This window comes from Schistocerca serialis, chromosome 5 (assembly GCF_023864345.2).
Source record: "Schistocerca serialis cubense isolate TAMUIC-IGC-003099 chromosome 5, iqSchSeri2.2, whole genome shotgun sequence".
Lineage (NCBI taxonomy): Eukaryota > Metazoa > Arthropoda > Insecta > Orthoptera > Acrididae > Schistocerca > Schistocerca serialis.
The window spans coordinates 762009606-762028010 of record NC_064642.1 but is presented as its reverse complement, the minus strand read 5'-3'; the positions used below and the strand labels follow the sequence as shown (position 1 = coordinate 762028010).

Sequence of the window (18405 nt, the reverse complement as noted above, 5' to 3'; positions counted from 1 at the left end):
TCAAAGGTACAGCTTCTAAAGCAGACTGTATACTCTTCTCTTTTCACATTGGCAATCTAATAATTCCAAAGGCGATAATGCATAGAAATGAGTTGAGAGGATGAATATCTGGCAATTATCTATAAGTTGCCCTGCTGGAGTTTTTGACAACCTTTGATGCATCTCCATGCCAATTTGGAATATTTTTCTGACGACGAAAAGTCCCCCTTAAATCTTTTCAAAGAAAACTACAAAAGCCCCTTTTTTTAAAGTCCTATTCATAATCTTCAGGAACAAAATGACCTCAATAAATCCCTGCATTATTCTCATTAACAGAATCATTTCTTTTACAGTGTCCACTCATTTGCACTATAGTTCTCTTTTCTTATAGATCTATGGCAAATAAGATCCAGTTTCATACAAAGCATTTCTGTATTCAGCAGTGGCACAACAATTTCTACTTTAGCTTATAGTACTAAAAATTAACCAGAAAGAATAACTAACAAGTAACTGGATTCTATTTATTTCAACGCAGTGGTCTGGAAATTTGCTTGCATTTACAATGCACGTGTAATGGTCTTTCATCCCACTTCTCGCTTCCCGTATTCCTAATGACGTGACGCCGTTTCACCAGCATTCTGCACGAAAAGCCAGTATGGCATGCCCTCGTTACACTCATTGAAACAAGGCCCACGAGAAAGGCATATTCAAAGCAGCTTGTTGTTACAAAATATTGCAGTCTCCGACATTCTGGTGTTGGCAGACACTTTTGTGCACTATGCTTTTATGTTGTAAATAGCACATTTTCTTTGTGACTAAATCTTTTATTTTGGCATTATTCCCTTGTTTATGTTTTACTGCTGCAGTATTATTATGGAGAAGCAGACTTACGTAAAACACTGAGTATCAGTTTTTACCAATCAAAATTACAAAAATTTAACTCTAAACCGAAACAATTAAAAATTCCTGGAATTCTAAAAATTTTTTCCCCCGGACGAAAAATTTCCGTTTTTCCCAGATTTCCTGGGGCATATACACCCTGCTCAGTGAGGCGTTGAGCTCAAAATCAATATCAAGGAACACCAAGATGAGATGTACAGTTCAAAAACTATTAATATTTGAAAGAAGAGTAATGAGAAAGATACAAAGATACCTCTTAGATAAAGGAGAATGAAGGAAGGACAACGGGATCTACCTCTTGATGCAACAAACAATTTTACAGAAACTGAAGAGCAGAAGAACCTAATGGGTGGGCCATGTAGCCCATATGCTAGAGGAAATACTGGTGAAGAATGCACTTTAGGGGAAACCACACCACACACTCCACCAGATGACCAACTCTGTGGTGGGTGGATGTACTGGCGAGGGAAATGGCAGCCCTGGGGGTTGAAGACACCGGGAAGAATAAGCACAAAACAGACAGGAAAGAAGCAGCTAGGGGTCTGCAGAGCCTGAGGTCACTGGATATGTAAGATACATGTATAAAAATGTTTAAATGTCTTACAAATAATGGATTAAAAAGCAAACTGAAATTTCTTAACAGGAATTCCTTTCTGTAATGAGACTCCCTTTTTATATTGCCTAGACAACAAAATCATTTGACAGGTAAGCACAGTAATCAGGATTATCCTCTAAATGTGATCCAGGCATGCAAAAATAAAATTGAAAGTACACTCAAAAGAAAAAAAAACAGCCTCCAGAAACATATCCTTCATATTTGTTACTGGATAGTAAAAATGTATTTTCCGTCTTTATCTTTTATAAATTACTTTAAAAAAGAAAAAAATAAACAGAAAAATTTACTGTTGCACACTTATGACACCTGAATTAACACTATGTTATAATCAGGCTCTTAAGATGTGCGTATATTTTTAATAAAATATACTTACATAAACATGAACTTGACTTCCAAAGTTTACATTCGGTGCCACAGAACTACCATTTGAATACAGAAACCTTTGCTGCCCCTGATACGTGTTAGGGTCATAAAGTGCAGGTGGTGTTCTGTAGCCATTTTTCAGAGCTACACCCATGGAAGGAACTGGAGGAATAGGTAACCTATTCATAGGTTTAGCCTTTATTCTTGCCATTATAGGCTTTCCCTGAAATGTAAAAATGTGCGTCAAGATATTTACGTAATCCTCACAGTACCGTAAGCACTATCTTAACAATGACCTTTCTTATTAACTTTGGCAATTATATATGAATTACACAAACCACTACATATATGGTATTTTAATCATTGTTATAAAAAAGTAGAACAATTTACCACACTGATAAAGGAAATAAATTCCTTGATACACATTATTAGTGTCAAAATGTTGTGAATAAAGCCATATAGAGCACTTAACACATACCAGTCGTCATAATATTTCAGTAATTGCCATAATCAGGTCAAAACTTAAAACTTATGAAGCAACATTCATTGCATAAGCTTTTGAAGTGGCGTTAGTCTAAACAACATAAAAATCAAACAGAGCCAGATGGATTTATTCATGAAATGGCTCAAATGTCAGTATTTGATATAAATGTGCCTAAGCTGATACTTAACACAAAACTATTGCAACATTAGTAAATGTTTAACTTTAGTGATGAATTATATATTCATACGAAACAATATTCAGTGCCATGAATAACTCAACTGGGTTTATTTTGTCTGCAGTTGCCATATCAATAGTAATTCAGCCAATGCAGTGATTTTAGACACCCTATTATTAATAGGGTGGTCACCATTTTAAGTACATAATACATTTATATTCTCAGTAATAGTATATTTGATGATGGTCTGCAAATAATTTGTGTTTTCCCAGGATAGTTCCTATCGTAACAAATGTGTACATAATTACAAATGCTCATAGGCCTAATGGATGTGTAGACTAACAGAATTTGCAACTCACTCTTGCTTTTCCTCCACACTGCAAATAAAAGTTGCCGTCCTGTCTTGCTGTACCTTTCTATTCCCCATTGTAACTGGATTCCGAAGTCTCTTTGTAGAGCTATGCCAGGTGAGTTTTAGTATGCTGATCAGTTTCCAAAATTGTAATTTTAAACCAACAGCCTAATGAATGCACAAAACTAATTTGAAATTTACCTTATACCAGATGATCAACATTAATACTGGCACGTTTCAGCCTACCCGAGGAAAAATTATCCTTCTACATGAAAGATTTCTCGAATTTCACAATATTAGGACAACTGTTTCTGAAACACGTAAATTATTACCTGAAACTCACGAACTTCTTCACGCAAAAATCTGTAAGCTCGTTGAGCATCTTCATCAGACTCGAAAGTTACATACCAGGAGTTATTGTGCGCAAATTCACAGGAAATTAATTTTGGGCAACCTTCACCAGAGAACAGGGCCTGGAAAACAAAAATCAATTACAGTTAACAAATTCATCATAAACAGGAACACCAAATTCATGAAATAATATGTCTAGAGGATATTCATTTGCGAGAATTACAAATAACTTTTACAGCTACGCCTTTTAAAGAAAATTATACACTTTGCAGAATGTAATGCTCCCTAGGGAAAAAAAATCAAACACAAACCATTCACTTTCTTCTATAAGTGTCTATGAGCAGCATAAATCAGAAGCAAAAATATCTAATCTTAAGGAAAAGAATGCTTTCAGATATTAGAGCAATGGCAAATTCTGCTTTTATGTGCACTGGAAAAAGAATAGTCGTCACCAAGAGACCTGAGAAAAATTTGGAAAGCTGAAAGAGTACATGGAGGAAAACATAAAAAAAAGGAGAAGCTACATGAGAATCACAATACCAGGAGTAAACAAAAATTTTTGTAATATTCACGAACAAGGCAACGGGGTTAATTAATTGTAAAAACAGTTATGTAATCAAGACATGAAACTGGAGGGGGAGGGGAGAGGGAATCTAATACAACTCAGATTCTCATCCGAAGGTTTTGTATATTTCATACATTTGGATAATTTTTTGGAACTAATTTGCTGCATCAAAGATAGTTTATAACATTACTCATTACATTCCTTTTTTTCCCTTGTTCCAATAGACTGAAACAACACTGAAGGTCACAATTCATTCACAGCATGAGTACACGAGTACACAACAGACATCAAATGAAAATATTGTTCTCCTCAATGACAAAGTAATTAAGACTAACCAGGAAACTCCAGGTTGGAATATAAATAATGTATGGAAAAGGTAGATTGCTACACACCATACAGATGAAACATCAAGTTGCAGACCAGCATGACAGAAAGACAAATGTGGTTTTTGGCCAAAGCCTTCTCCAGCAGCTTGGACCTGAATGTAACTGTCACACGGCTTGTTGCTACTGCTGATACAGCTAACAGCCACACTTCTAGTGGCTAGAAGTGGGAGTAGGTACTGCTCATATGTAACTGTCTGTGCATTAGCATGAGCCTACTGGCAACTGCACAAGCAAACCTAATGTAAATAGTTGTGACATCATGCCAAAGGGAAGCAGTGTGTTATAATGTACTACATTGTCTTTGTCCTAAAGCCTTTGACACATGCCTGTGCCTGCACTGTCTTCTTGTAAATGCGCATTTCCTTTACAACTGAAGTTTTACTTTAATTTTTCCTCTATGTTTTATTGCTACAATAAAAAATTTCCAGAATTCTGAAAGTTATCAGGTTTTTCCCTGTTTTCTCACAGATGAAAAAAATTCATGGGTTTTTCCTGGATTACCTGGGGCATATACACCCTGGATGAGCAGCAACGTATCTTTTCCTTATGTGAAACAATGATACGAGTATTGCCACCAAGTTGGTAAGAACAATAGTGTAAGTTAATTGTGACAGCTATACATCGCATTTAGAAACTAAAAATAACCTCCAAGAAAAAGATGTGGAACACATAATCCAGGTTCCTGTTACAAAATCCTGGAAGTCAACAGCGTCCCAAAATCAAAAAGAATAGAAAATATTCAATGCTCAAACACCAATTTTACAGGAGGATTACAGTCCTTCAGGCATGAACATAAAATATTTGTAGTGTTGCTTGGGGAACATCAAGTAAGAATGGCAACACTATACAGAAATTAAAGAAATGTAAAAGCAATGAAAAGAAACTCAGGCATTTCAAATCTTAATTTGTAAATTTATTCCAATTTTGTAACTCTTATGTATATACACTGGTCATAAGTGCTGCCCTCATTGCATTGAAACTCCTGTTTGCTTCATTTTCTGTTGGTACTGGAATTTCTTCATAGACTTTTCTCCTAACAATTAGTGTCGTACCCATTTTCAGGCGCCTCGTCTGCGCCACTGGCAGTTGTGTTGTATTGCCCACGTCACAAGCTGCAGCTACAGTAACTGTTGTGTTAGTTTCACTCTGCGATCTTATCATCAACAACTCAGCTTTTTACACATTAACAAACATTACTAGAGGGGAAACGAAAAATTCAGAGTACTGATGGGGGATTGAATCTGATAGCATTTTTACTGTATTCCAGATTGCAACCACTGTGCCACTACCTGATATCTACAAATCCACTTTCACATGCATACTACTTGACTTATTCAACACTTTCACTTGCCATAGCAATTCAAGCAGTTGTTTCGTAGTTAGAAATTTGATGCGAATTGTGTCGTTACTGTTATTTGTGCCTAGACAATTTATTTGTAAGAGGTGAACAACCCACAAAGAGTGTGTAAAAGCCTAACAAGACCTAAACACGTCTTCTCTAATTATAGTTGAGAGATTGCAGATAAATAATCATTACTTACATAGCCAAAAAGAGTGATTAAGTCACATAATATTTTTTAGTTTAGCAACAACTTCTTAATTATTTACTTCTTTAAACTCTTATTTGTAAAACACAAAAGTTTTTTTTTAATACCGCTAGGTTGTGAGCTACTGATTGCATCTGAACCTGATGTGATCTGAGAAATTTCACCAGTCACAGATGATCCCACTTCACAGCACGGTAGTGTGAGGTTAGCATTTATAGAGAGTGTTCAGGTCAAACGTATGATGATATAACATTTAATAATACTTCAGAAGTAACATTTTTTTGATCATATGTTTCCAGAACTATTAACTCGAAGTCTTTACAGATCTATTACACCTCAATATGCGCACCATTAGTGGCATGACCGGCATCTAATCCGTATTCCACTCCTCTCCAAGTATCTTGCGCATTGCAACGTAACATTTCTGACTGCTGCACGAATGTCATGGCGAAGATCTGGGATATTCTTGATAACAACCCCCCCCCCCCCCCCCACACACACACACATACACAGGAAAAAAAATGTCGTGATGTCTGGGGTTCTCTTGTAATTTGTGTCTGATACGCATGTCTTGCCACTGTCTTATTAATGTTTACAAAAACATATTTTAGTATAATGTGAAAGTGCCATACCGCATAGCAGTAGATTTATGTGAGACGCTATATTGTGCGACGTGTATCTGGAAACAAAGGATTTAAGTTTGTTATCTAATTATTGCCATAAATTCAAAGTTAAATGGAACTTGTGTATGGACTAATTATTTAGTATAGAACCTATGTCTCATCATTCATGACCATACATATTTAATTTTCTTTTATGTTTCTGCAAAGTTTGATAGTTCACAGTCACGAATTTTTTTGCTGAAATCGGACGGTTTCTGCACTTTATTCTACTGGTAAATTCAAGATAAACTTCGGTCCCTTAGGAAATTCATGTTGAGGTATCCAAAAACATTTTAAATACACATTTACCCTCCTCTGCAAAAACAACTTTTGTCTGATCAGCCTATTCAACAAGAAACAGTCAAAAATTCCTGACTAGTGAAGCTATTGAAAACCACTACAGTAACTAGTTACGTCTATTGGCCTAAAATACAATATGCATCATTATGTGCTTTTCTCTGCAAATATATTTCCACCACCGATTATAGCTGTATGCTAATGCACAAAAGTAAACATATTGTTGTAAGCCTTTTATGAATGACATCGTGTACTATCAAATAAGGTAACTAACTGCCTACTTGCTTGTCGGATTGACTTACAAGAGCTCTGGTGGAAGTACATACATATTAGCTCAACTGATTTTGGAACTGTAACTGTGTGCTTGGCATATTAGCCCTACATTGAAAACAAACAGTTTCCAAAGCTGCTTGTACTATTTCTTGTTGTTACATAAATGGAGACATCACTTGGTTGTAGTATATACTTGTACCACAAGAGACACTGTATCAGTGTAACAGACTTTAGCTCTGCGAGAAAAAGCAACAAAATGCCTACTGCTGTTGAGTCCACATGGTTGCTGTATGTTATCATGAACGACAGACGTTATGTGCATGCGTAAGCAGTACCTACTGCTGCAAGCAAACCCACAAAAACATTGAGTTACCATACTTCTAGAAGAGAACTCTCCATAAATATCTCAAGTTATTACATTTTATATTACAATGTGTGTAACCCACGCACCCTGTACAATACAGATCTCAGGGGTCAACTTGATATGGGCTCACTGATTTTGCTCAAACCACGTTTAAGTAGAAGCAGTATAAGGTAAAATGCACTGTAAGAATTTTTAGTAGCACAAGAGATTTTTGAGCTACAATGTTAAAGTAAGTGGCGTGACAGTGGTCAAGTGCACTGACAGACAATATGTCAGCTCAGGTTCGATTGCTGCTACTAATGTATTTTTCCTATTTGTTTTATTCCTCACAATATTAAACTATTATTTATAAAATTTATATATATTTCAACAACTCAATTTATACACATAAAATATTAATTTATCATAATTAGCTTCTGTGTATCTTTAGAAAGGAATTATTTTAAATGATACCTTTCTGACACTTTGTAATTTGAACTGTTTTCTGACATTTTGTAACTGTGTCTATAGTTGTGAACAGCATCTCGCCATGTGTCTTTAGTAATTTTCCATGAATACCTATTTTATTGGAAAACTGAAACCCAACCAGAATTTTCTAACCGATGAAGTATTTAAGAGTCTGCCAATAGATATGGTCCTCAAGTTGCCGGTACTGTCAAGAAACTAGAAGAAAAATATAATAATGTTGTTACTTGCTCGAAGTCGGGTAAACTAACAGAAGTGCTGTATGCAAAATGTTTGGAAACAACATTAAAACTATACATAGCTAACAACAAATTCCTTCTGTTGGTGGATTCTCAAGGGGTGGCCAAGCAGATTTGATAGTGTATGATGAGACTTTCATAATGAACAAGGCAAAGGAATGCGTACTCTTCTTGCTCAATCCAGTGATGCATATTTCTATTGCCAAGTCAAAAATCGAACAAAGATTATAAAGTGCTCTAGAATTACTGTAACAACGACAATTATCATTAAGATGATATGCAATTCAAACGCATTTGATCATGCAGAATAAATTTAGTGCTCCTCTTTTCATCCCAATGATTCGGTGTGCATCAAAATTGACAGAGTAAAGACTTACTTAAATGAAGCATACTTTCCACTGAAGCATATTTTGGAATGTCATTGTTCAAAAAATTCTTTCATTAAATGTAAATGCTATAAACTATACTTAGGTTTCTAAATGTTCCTTTAATGACTATCCCACTAAAAATGTAATTTAACTTCTAGCAGTTAATTACCTGCTTTTTTAATTGCTAGACTAGCAGTTAATTACCTGCTTTTTTAATTGCTAGACTAGCAGTTAATTACCTGCTTTTTTAATTGCTAGACTAGCAGTTAATTACCTGCTTTTTTAATTGCTAGAATGTTCAGAAATTTTCCATTAATTTGAAAATTCACTGAATTATATAAATTAACTTTTTATGAATTAACCTACCTTAACTAAATCAAATACATTAATTTTACACATAATGGAACTAGTTGCTGCTGCTGCTGCTGCTGCTGCTGCGTTGGTGGTGGTGGTGGTGGCAGCAGCAGGATGATTACCAAAACCCAAATTGGGGGAAATGCTAGTCAGTTCGCATGACCACTGCACTATGCCATACTTTATTATTAACATAAAACAATCCTTCCTCAAACTCCACTCTAAAATCTTTAGAAGATGTGATACCTTCTCCTAACACCCAATCACGCGAGATACTCTAGGATCTTCTAAGGGGTGTTGAACTGCATGTACTTTCACAGTCTTAGCCCAATTTGTGAGCCCCGATCCACACCCTCCCCTTGTGAGGTCATTTTGTGTGTTCACCTAAAGTGAAATGCTATATACTGCTGGCCCTTTTAACTTCTCAATAAACATGAAAACCCAAGGCCATGCTTAACATTCAATGCAAGAAGACATGATTATACAGGGTATGTTATACTACCATCAGACCTGTTCAGGAGGCAGCTAGGTGCGTAAGAGCATTCTCATCACCAGGGCCATAAGCACTCATTGTATAATATGCATCTGAAGTTGTCATGTGACATGTGACGGGGGGAAGGGCAAACAACTGCCTTCAGGAGATATGCTTTCCGAGGGATGATCATAGTTTTGGTGTAACCGTAACATATATACCTACTGCACGGCACTGAAAGTGGAGACTAACTCTTCTTAAATAGCTTCATGACCTAGTTAGAAACATCAAAGTGAAAGACACACCAAAATCATTTTACACCACATCAGTGCAGGATGCCTACATTTATGATATGTGATGGTGCCTTGAGATGCTCAGGGTGCTTCTGAAGACAAAGAAAAAATTCAATTTCCAAAGGCACTACACCACTTTCATGCAAAAGATTATGGACACTTTGAAGGCAAAGAGAAGCAGGGTTGCAAAAATTGAAGTCCTGATAAGTGATGTGACTTAAGGAAGTATTTGTCACACATGAGTGGAAAAATTGACACCTGAGTAATTTTCCTGAACATTTCCACTATGAAAAATGTACTTTTGTTTTCAGGAGCACCACTGAACAAATGCATCTGCAATCAGACCAAGTTATCATATTGCTTTTCAGATCATCGAAGCAACGCTCAAGTTTCACTACAGCAGAGTTTATAAAGATATGTTTGGTGTCTGCAGCAGCTGTGCATACAGCTCCTGAGAGACTTCTAAAGTTTCAGACGGGGTCTCTTGTTCAAAAATTTGACACAGAATTCAAGAAACAGCTAACAACATTTCAGATAAAGTAATGGTTCTCGCAACAATTTTTTCTACCTTTGCTTTGGTGCTGGATGGGTGCACTAACATTTCTGACACTGCTCAGTAGGCAATTTACATTTGGGGAGCATATTAAGGTCTAATCCCATTAAAGTTACTGGACTTCCGTCCTCATGACAGACACTAGAAAAGGGGCAAATATTCTCACGTGTGTGCATAAGTGTTGAAAACACCAGTCTAATGGAATAATCTCACTTCTGGGTCAATGGACGCTGTAGCATATACGGTTGTCCAAAATATCAGTTTTGTCGTTCTTTTACCAGAGATGGTAAAATCATTGCCTGTTCCACACTAGATGTTTGCAATACATTACATTCTCTATCCAGAGAATTTGCGGACTGAAAGTGTGAACATGAGGGAAGTGATAACTGTTTTGACTTTCAACAAATTTCACCCATAGTCCTGCTCTCACTAGTTTAAAGCCTTTTTGGGAGACATAGAAAGCACTTGCAGCAATGTGCCATATCATAATGAAATACACTATCTGAGTGGAGACAAGGCCCCCTTGAGATATTTATGGACAAGTCATAGGCCTGTTGCCGAATTGAAGAAACAGTAGATAGCAAATTTGGCCTTCCTCCGAGACATTACATAGCATATGACTATTTTGAATTCAGCACTGCAGGTTGAACATGTTAATTTCAAAGATGTACAACTGTATTCAGGGCTTTACAATGAAATACACAGCTAGGAAGTGGGAACATTGCACATTTCTCAAAGTTATCTTTAAAGGACGGGAGCAGTGCAACATTTTGAACAGTATCAAAAAACAAGGTCTATTAAAACAAATTCTGCAACTTTGACCACATAATTTTTCTATGGTTACCTTTCACTTAGTGCATAGTCTCCTTCGAAATACTATCCTCCACAGTTGATACACCACTCCCAACACCATTTCCGCTTCCAGAAGCAGTCTTGGTATGCCTCCTGTTGGATGGTGCAAACAGCTATCTGAATATTTTCTTTTATCTCGTCTATCATTGCAAATCATCCTTTCAACAGGGTTTTCAACTTTGGAAATAAAGTCCACAGTCTGGAGAGTATCGAGGATGAGGCACCACTGTAGTTTCAGTTTTTGTGCAGTCGTCACGCACCAACAGGGATGACGTCACTATCGTGATGCAAGAGCCACGAATTGTCTCATATTTCAGGCCGTTTCCTCCTCACATTTTCTTGGAGGTGTCCCAACACCCCGATAGCACCACTGATTAACAGTGTGTCCCTGTGGCACGAATTCATAATGAACTAATCCTTCAAAGTCAAAGAAAACTTAACAGCATGGTTTTGACATTTGACCTGACATGGAGAGAGTTCAAGAACCTTTCCCAACCCAGGTGAAGACTGAACCTTTGTTTCAACAACATAACTATAGACCCATGTCTCATCACCAGTTATGATGCTCTGAAGGACCTTCTCTCATTTACACCATCCAAAACCTCTGCACAGATTGTGAGGCGAAGGTTTTTCTGGTCTTTACTCATGAGCCATACGGTGAACGTTATGACAGCACAATGCATTCCAAGGCGCCATGGTCAGAATTTCATTACATGATCCAACTGAAATGTTAGATTCTTCAGCGTCAAATGGCATCCTGAACGAGGGTCACCTTTTTTCGTCCGGCCATTTTTAAACCGTGTGTACCATTCATAACACCGAGTATGGTTTAAGCACTCATCACCATTGGCTTCCTCCATCTTATGATGTGTGCCCGTAAAGATTTTCTTGAGTTCCATGCAAAATTTAATGCCGACATGCTGCTCCTCTAACTCTGCTAGCTCAAAATTCGCAAGCTGTGCGACAATGTTCTACTCAATGGAGCACTGAACAGTAACTAACAGATATACAACAATGAAACTTCCAGCAGTTACACATTAAACACAGGCGTGTGCAGTGACTCCAACTGCATTTCACTCCAACACACCATTGGTGTGAAATTACACATGTTCTAGAATTTTTGAACACAACTCGTATACTCAGTGATGATTGCCACGAATCCGAGATCCGTTTCCAAGATTATGAAAAAATTAATGTCTTTTTCACGTCTCTTTTCAGTTGACGTTGACAATGTGGAAACCGAGCAGCAGTTACAACTTTTAAACCTACAGTATGACAGGCAGTTGCGTGAGAAGATTAATTATAAAATTATTCTATGCAAGTTTTATAAGAACTTTCCTCAAGACAAATTTCCACTAATTTACAAGTTCACAGTTATGATTATGTCTACAATTGGATCAACATCCTTACTTGAGCAACCTCTTTCTGTTACGGGGAGTGAAATGTATTCACAGCAGCTTACCGACTGACTTCAATTTTAACAGGCAAGTGACACTGGACATTGCCAATTTTGTTTTCCAGCCTGATGTCGAGCCTTATTTGGCTATTTTGCATAGCTATTATACTCTTCTCGATTGTAGCTGTACTATGCATCAATGCTGCATAGTACTGCCACCTACGGAAGCTCGCATTAAGTCTGTGTCAAAATTATGCAGCTGAGTTGTGAGGAAGTTTATAATTATTACATTCAGTATAGAAAAGACAAAACAGCTCGTTCTTTAATGACAGTCCTTTCTAAGGAAGAGGCTTTTACAGGAATTTTTAAGAGAGAATGGGATTACGGGTTTTGATGACTGGTTTGTTCGTAAATAATTAGAGTGAAATTACAAAAGCAAAAAGTTCACCTGTAAGAGGTTCAAAAAAATTGCATTTTGTTCTATTGTAGATCCAAATGCTTTGTCAGTCGCCTCTGTTTTAACAAAGGGAGTCTGGCTATTCTCAGTGGTGCACTTGCTCACTGGTAACAGTGATTTAAATAAGAGTGCACAGAGACGCCCTTTTTTTTTTTTTTGTTTTAGGGCGCAAAACTGCCATGGTCATTAGCGCCCGGTCCATGACTTAGGAAACAGTAAAAAACCGAAAATGGAAACCAGCAACAATGGGAACGAAACTCAAAAACTTGGAGAAACTAAAATCAGAAGGAAGGCTTAAAAATCCACTACAGAAAGGGGTTGGTTGTCCCCAAAAAAAGCTTCAAATGACTGACGTCATTTCACTGGCACTAATAAACTTGAGAACGCGGTCGGCTGAGCGTGTGTCATCTGCTAAAATCGACAATATATCACGCGATAGCTGTAGACGGGAGCTTAACGGATTAAAATAGGGGCACTCGAAAGGTGTCTTACCGTCCACAGCTGAGAGCAGTGGGGACAGAGTGGGGGAGGATCGCCGCTTAAAAGATGTCGATGGATAAAAAGACAGTGCCCTATCCGAAGTCTAGTTAAAATTACCTCCTCCCGACGACGCGTTCGGGAGGAAGAGGTCCAAGCACAAGGAAGAGCTTTCACGTCCCGCAATTTATTATGGATAAGTGTCGACCAATGCGTGTGCCATAAATGAACAACACGACGACATAAAACGCTCCGTAGATCGGCGGAGGGAATCGATTGAATAGCTGGCCGAGGAAGAGAGACTGCAGCCTTGGCTGCAATATCGGCCGCCTCATTTCCACAGATACTAACGTGTCCCGGGAGCCAGAGGAACGCCACCGAGACGCCCCCCAGGTGGAGCAAGCGCAGACAGTCCTGAATCCGGTGGACCAGAGGTTGGACAGGGTAAAGAGCTTGGACACTGAGGAGAGAGCTGAGAGAATCTGAGCAGATAACGTACTGTATCCGCTGATGGCGGCGGATGTAGTGGACAGCCTGGAGAACAGCGTAAAGCTCCGCAGTATAAACCGAACACTGGTCGGGAAGCCGAAAGTGATTTGGGGTGTCCCCAACAATATAGGCACTCCCTACACCTAACGATGTTTTTGAGCCGTCGGTGTAAATAAATGTGGCGTCCGTCATTTGTGCACATAGAGTAGCAAATGCCCGACGGTAAACAAGTGTAGGGGTACCATCCTTGCGAAATCGACAAAGGTCACCGAGCAGGCAGATCCGGGGACGGAGCCAAGGCGGTGCTGTACCCCAAATTGTCAAGGTGGTTTTAGGAAAGCGGAAGGAAAGAGAATGGAGCAGTTGACGGAAGCGGACTCCCGGTGGTAGTAGGGAGGAGGGGCAGCCAGCATACCCTACATCGAAAGGAGACGTCGAAAAAAAGGTCATGGGCTGGATTGGCAGGCATGGAAGACAGATGGCTAGCATAACAACTCAGAAGGACTGCTCGCCGATTGGACAGCGGAGGTTCAGCAGTCTCAGCATAAAGGCTTTCCACAGGGCTGGTGTAAAAAGCTCCAGACACTAAACGTAATCCACAGAGGTGGATAGAGTCGAGACGCCGAAGAATAGACGGCCAAGCAGGAGTAGACTATGCTTCCATAGTCCAATTTCGAGCGCACTAAGGCACGATAGAGGCGGAGACGGACCACTCGGTCCGCTCCCCAGGAGGTACCATTCAGGACAAGGAGGGTGTTAAGGGATCGCAGACAGCGAGCCGAAAGATACGAAACGTGGGAGGACCAGCACAGTTTTCTGTCAAACATAAGACCCAAGAATTTAGCGACGTTTGAAAACAGAAGGTTGACAGGACCTAGATGTAAGGAGGGCGGAAGAAACTCCTTACGTCGCCAAAAATTAACACAAACAGTCTTACTGGGAGGAAAACGGAAGCTGGTTTCGATGCTCCAAGAGTGGAGGCGATCGAGACATCCTTTAAGACATTGTTCACGAAGGCTGGTCCGTTGAGAGCTGTAGTAGATCGCAAAATCGTCCACAAAGAGGGAGCCCGAGACATCAGGAAGGAGACAATCCATAACTGGATGGATGGCAATGGCAAACAGTACAACACTCAGCACGGAGCCCTGGGGTACCCCGTTTTCTTGGGAGAAAGTATGGGAGAGAGTAGTGTTCACCCGCACCCTAAATGTGCGCTCTGCCATAAATTCGCGAAGAAAAAGGGGCAGCCGACCTCGAAAGCCCCCAAGAGAACAGTGTGCGGAGGATGCCTGTCCTCCAACAGGTATCGTATGCTCTCTCCAGATCAAAAAATATTGCTACTGTTTGGCGTTTCCGGAGAAAATTGTTCACGATATAAGTGGAGAGAGCAACAAGATGGTCAACTGCAGAACGATGCTTTCGGAAAACGCATTGGGCAGGTGTTAAAAGACTGAGGGATTCCAGCCACCACGCTAAACGGTAATTCACCATATGCTCCAAAACCTTGCAGACACTACTCGTGAGAGAAATGGGGCGATAGCTAGAGGGGAGATGTTTGTCCTTTCCAGGTTTCGGAACAGGAACGACGATAGCTTCCCGCCATCGTCTGGGGAAAGTACTGACGGTCCAAATTCGATTATAAAGGCGAAGGAGATAACGCAGACTATGGGTTGATAAATGCAGCAACATTTGGACGTGGATACCATCCGGTCCTGGGGCGGAGGAGCGAGAAGAAGAGTGTGCATGTTGGAGTTCCCGCAGGGAGAAAACAGTATTGTAGCTTTCGCGATTTTGAGAGGAGAAAGCAAGAGGTCGCACTTCCGCTGCACGTTTCTTCGGGAGAAACGCTGGCGGGTAATTTGAAGAGCTCGAAATCTCAGCAAAGTGCTGACCCAACGAGTTAGAAATTGCGACGGGGTCCACTAATGTGTCATGCGCGACAGTGAGCCCAGAGACCGGGGAGAAACTAGGCGCGCCTGAGAACCGTCTAAGCCGACTCCAAACTTCCGAGGAGGGAGTGAAGGTGTTAAATGAGCTAATAAAGAATTTCCAGATTGCCTTCTTGCTATCGCGGATGACACGACGGCATCGCGCTCTGAACTGCTTATAGCGGATACAGTTAGCCAAAGTAGGATGGTGGCGGAAAACGTGGGGAGCACGTCGTCGTTCACGTATTGCATCACAGCAAGCCTCGTTCCACCAAGGAACTGTGGGGCGCCGCGGCAATTCGGAGGTGCGTGGTATTGAATGTTTCACAGCTGTAAGAATAACATCGGTAATATGTGTGACCTCATTGTCGACGCTGGGAAAGTGACGGTCATCGAATGTCGCTAGAGACGAAGTGTCCAATGAGCTTGGGCAAACTTCCAGTGTCGCGGGCGCATGTAGGGCAGTTGAGGCTGCAGTCTAAGGACACACAGAAAGTGGTCACATGAGTGTGTATCATCAAGGGCGAACCATTCGAAGCGCCGAGCTAGTGGAACAGTACCAACCGCAAGGTCCAAATGAGATAAACTAGTCGTGGAGGCAGACAAAAATGTAGGGACCCCAGTGTTGAGGCAAACTAGATCTGCTTGGTGGAAGACGTCTTGCAATAGTGAGCCATGTGGACAAGGATGTGGAGATCCCCGAAGCGGGTGGTGGGCATTGAAGTCCCCAACCAGCAAATATGGGGGTGGAAGCTGACCAAGAAGATGAAGGAGATCAGCTCGTGCCATTGGCGTGGACGATGGAATGTATACAGTAAAAAGAGAGAATGTGTATCCGGAAAGGGAAAGACGGACGGCGACAGCTTGGAAGGAAGTATTTAAATGGATTGGGTGATAATGGAGAGTTTCATGGAGAAGAATCATGAGTCCTCCATGTGCTGTAGTGCCTTCAACAAAGGGGAGATCATATCGGACGGACTGAAAATGAGGGAGAACAAAGCGGTCATGGGGACGCAGCTTTGTTTCCTGAAGACAGAAGATGACCGGCGAGTAGGATCGTAAGAGGATCGACAATTCATCCCGATTGGCTCGAATACTGCGGATATTCCAGTGGATAATGGACATAGGGTGAACAGAAAATGGAGGAATGTGACCAAGGTCGCTGTCAACTCAACGACTGCTCAGAGCTTGCGACCGACAGCATGGAATGGCATTCAGCCGAAGGAAGAAGATCCTGATCCATAGGTTGGTCAGGAGCAGCTCCTGCCACCAGCAATCGGCCGCCAGAAGTGCGCCTCGGCGACACAGAAGACGGCCGAGGGCGATTTCCGCCAGGTGATGCTGTAGATGGGACACGCCTTGGCGGAGAAGGAGAGGAACTGGGTTTCTTTGTAGCCTTCTTGGACGTATGATGTTTAGAGGAAGGAGGAACCGATGGTTGTGAAGTTGCGGTACGTAAAAACTCTTCACGAGTATGCTCTTTTTTCGAAGTCTTGGTGTCTGACTTTTGGGGTCGAGATTTAGCAGAACTCGATGAAGGGTGAGCCAGAGAGTGGGCAGGCGAAAGTGGTGAGGTTGAACGGGTGATCTTCGCGCTGGCCGATCTGACGACCGTGGCACTAAAGGTGAGGTCGCAAGTCTGTGTGGCCGCCTCCTTTGTTGGCCGAGGAGAAGCAAGGACAGTGCTGTATTTTCCTGTCTGAGGCACGGTGGGCCGTCGACTGGCGAATAATTTTCGAGCAGCAAAGGTCGACACCTTTTCCTTTACTCTAATTTCCTGGATGAGCTTTTCATCCTTAAAAACGGGACAATCTCGAGAGGAAGCAGCGTGGTCACCCATACAGTTGATGCAGCGAGAGGATGGAGGTGGACCAGCACCCTCATGGGCATCTTTGCCACACGTAACACATTTGGCCAGATTGGAACAGGACTGGCTGGTGCGATTGAACCGCTGACACCGATAGCAACGTGTAGGGTTTGGGACGTAAGGGAGAAAGGAAATTCTCATAGCCTGCTTTGATTTTCGATGGGAGTTGAACTTTGTCAAATGTCAAGAAGACAGTGCGGGTTGGAATGATGTTCGTGTCAACCCTTTTCATAAACTTATTAACAGCCGTTACGCCCTGGTCAGACAGGTAGTGCTGAATTTCTTCGTCAGACAATCCATCGAGGGATTTAAAGTACGGTGCGGTTCCACCCGGACAGGGAAGGTGTGTAGTAGTGAGGTACGCAGCAATTTTTGTGCCTGGAGGGCACTGACTGTTTCTAACAACAGGGTGCCATTCCGTAATCTGGAACAAGACTTTACAGGACCTGCAATTGCGTCGACACCTTTCTGAATAATGAAAGGGTTGACCGTGGAGAAGTCGTGACCTTCGTCAGACCGAGAAACAAGGAACTGTGGCAATGATTGAAGAACTGTCTGTGGCTGAGACTCAGTGAACTTATGCTTGTGAGCAGACAGTGGAAGATGAGGAAACCATTGCGGAAGAATCCCCATGATTACCGGCGTCTCCGATGTCGCGCTCCTCCCTTGTGGGGGCCCTCTCTGAGGGCACTCCCGCCTTAGGTGATTGTTCACACCTCAGGTCACACCTCCCGACAAACGGACGGAGGGACCAATCGGCACTTTCGGAAGGTATCAGCTCTGGTAATCACCCCTCCCTGGGCCTGGCCGTTACCAGGGGGTACGTACGTGTCCTACCTGTCTACCCGGGGCGGGGAATTACGCGTTACCCCGTCACCGGC

General features: G+C 41.1%; 1 protein-coding gene across 7 annotated transcripts in view; it reads right to left on the bottom strand.

Moving 5' to 3' along the window:
- The window catches only part of LOC126481518 (la-related protein Larp4B), a 348210-nt gene that overhangs the window by 61564 nt on the left and 268241 nt on the right, over positions 1 to 18405 (bottom strand). For all 7 annotated transcript variants that reach the window (XM_050105316.1, XM_050105321.1, XM_050105317.1 and 4 more), the window contains 2 exons: positions 3202 to 3342; positions 1869 to 2081 (listed from right to left, as the gene is read on the bottom strand). In XM_050105316.1, the coding sequence (XP_049961273.1) occupies positions 1869 to 2081; positions 3202 to 3342 (354 nt within the window). The remainder of the gene's footprint in view (positions 1 to 1868; positions 2082 to 3201; positions 3343 to 18405) is intronic.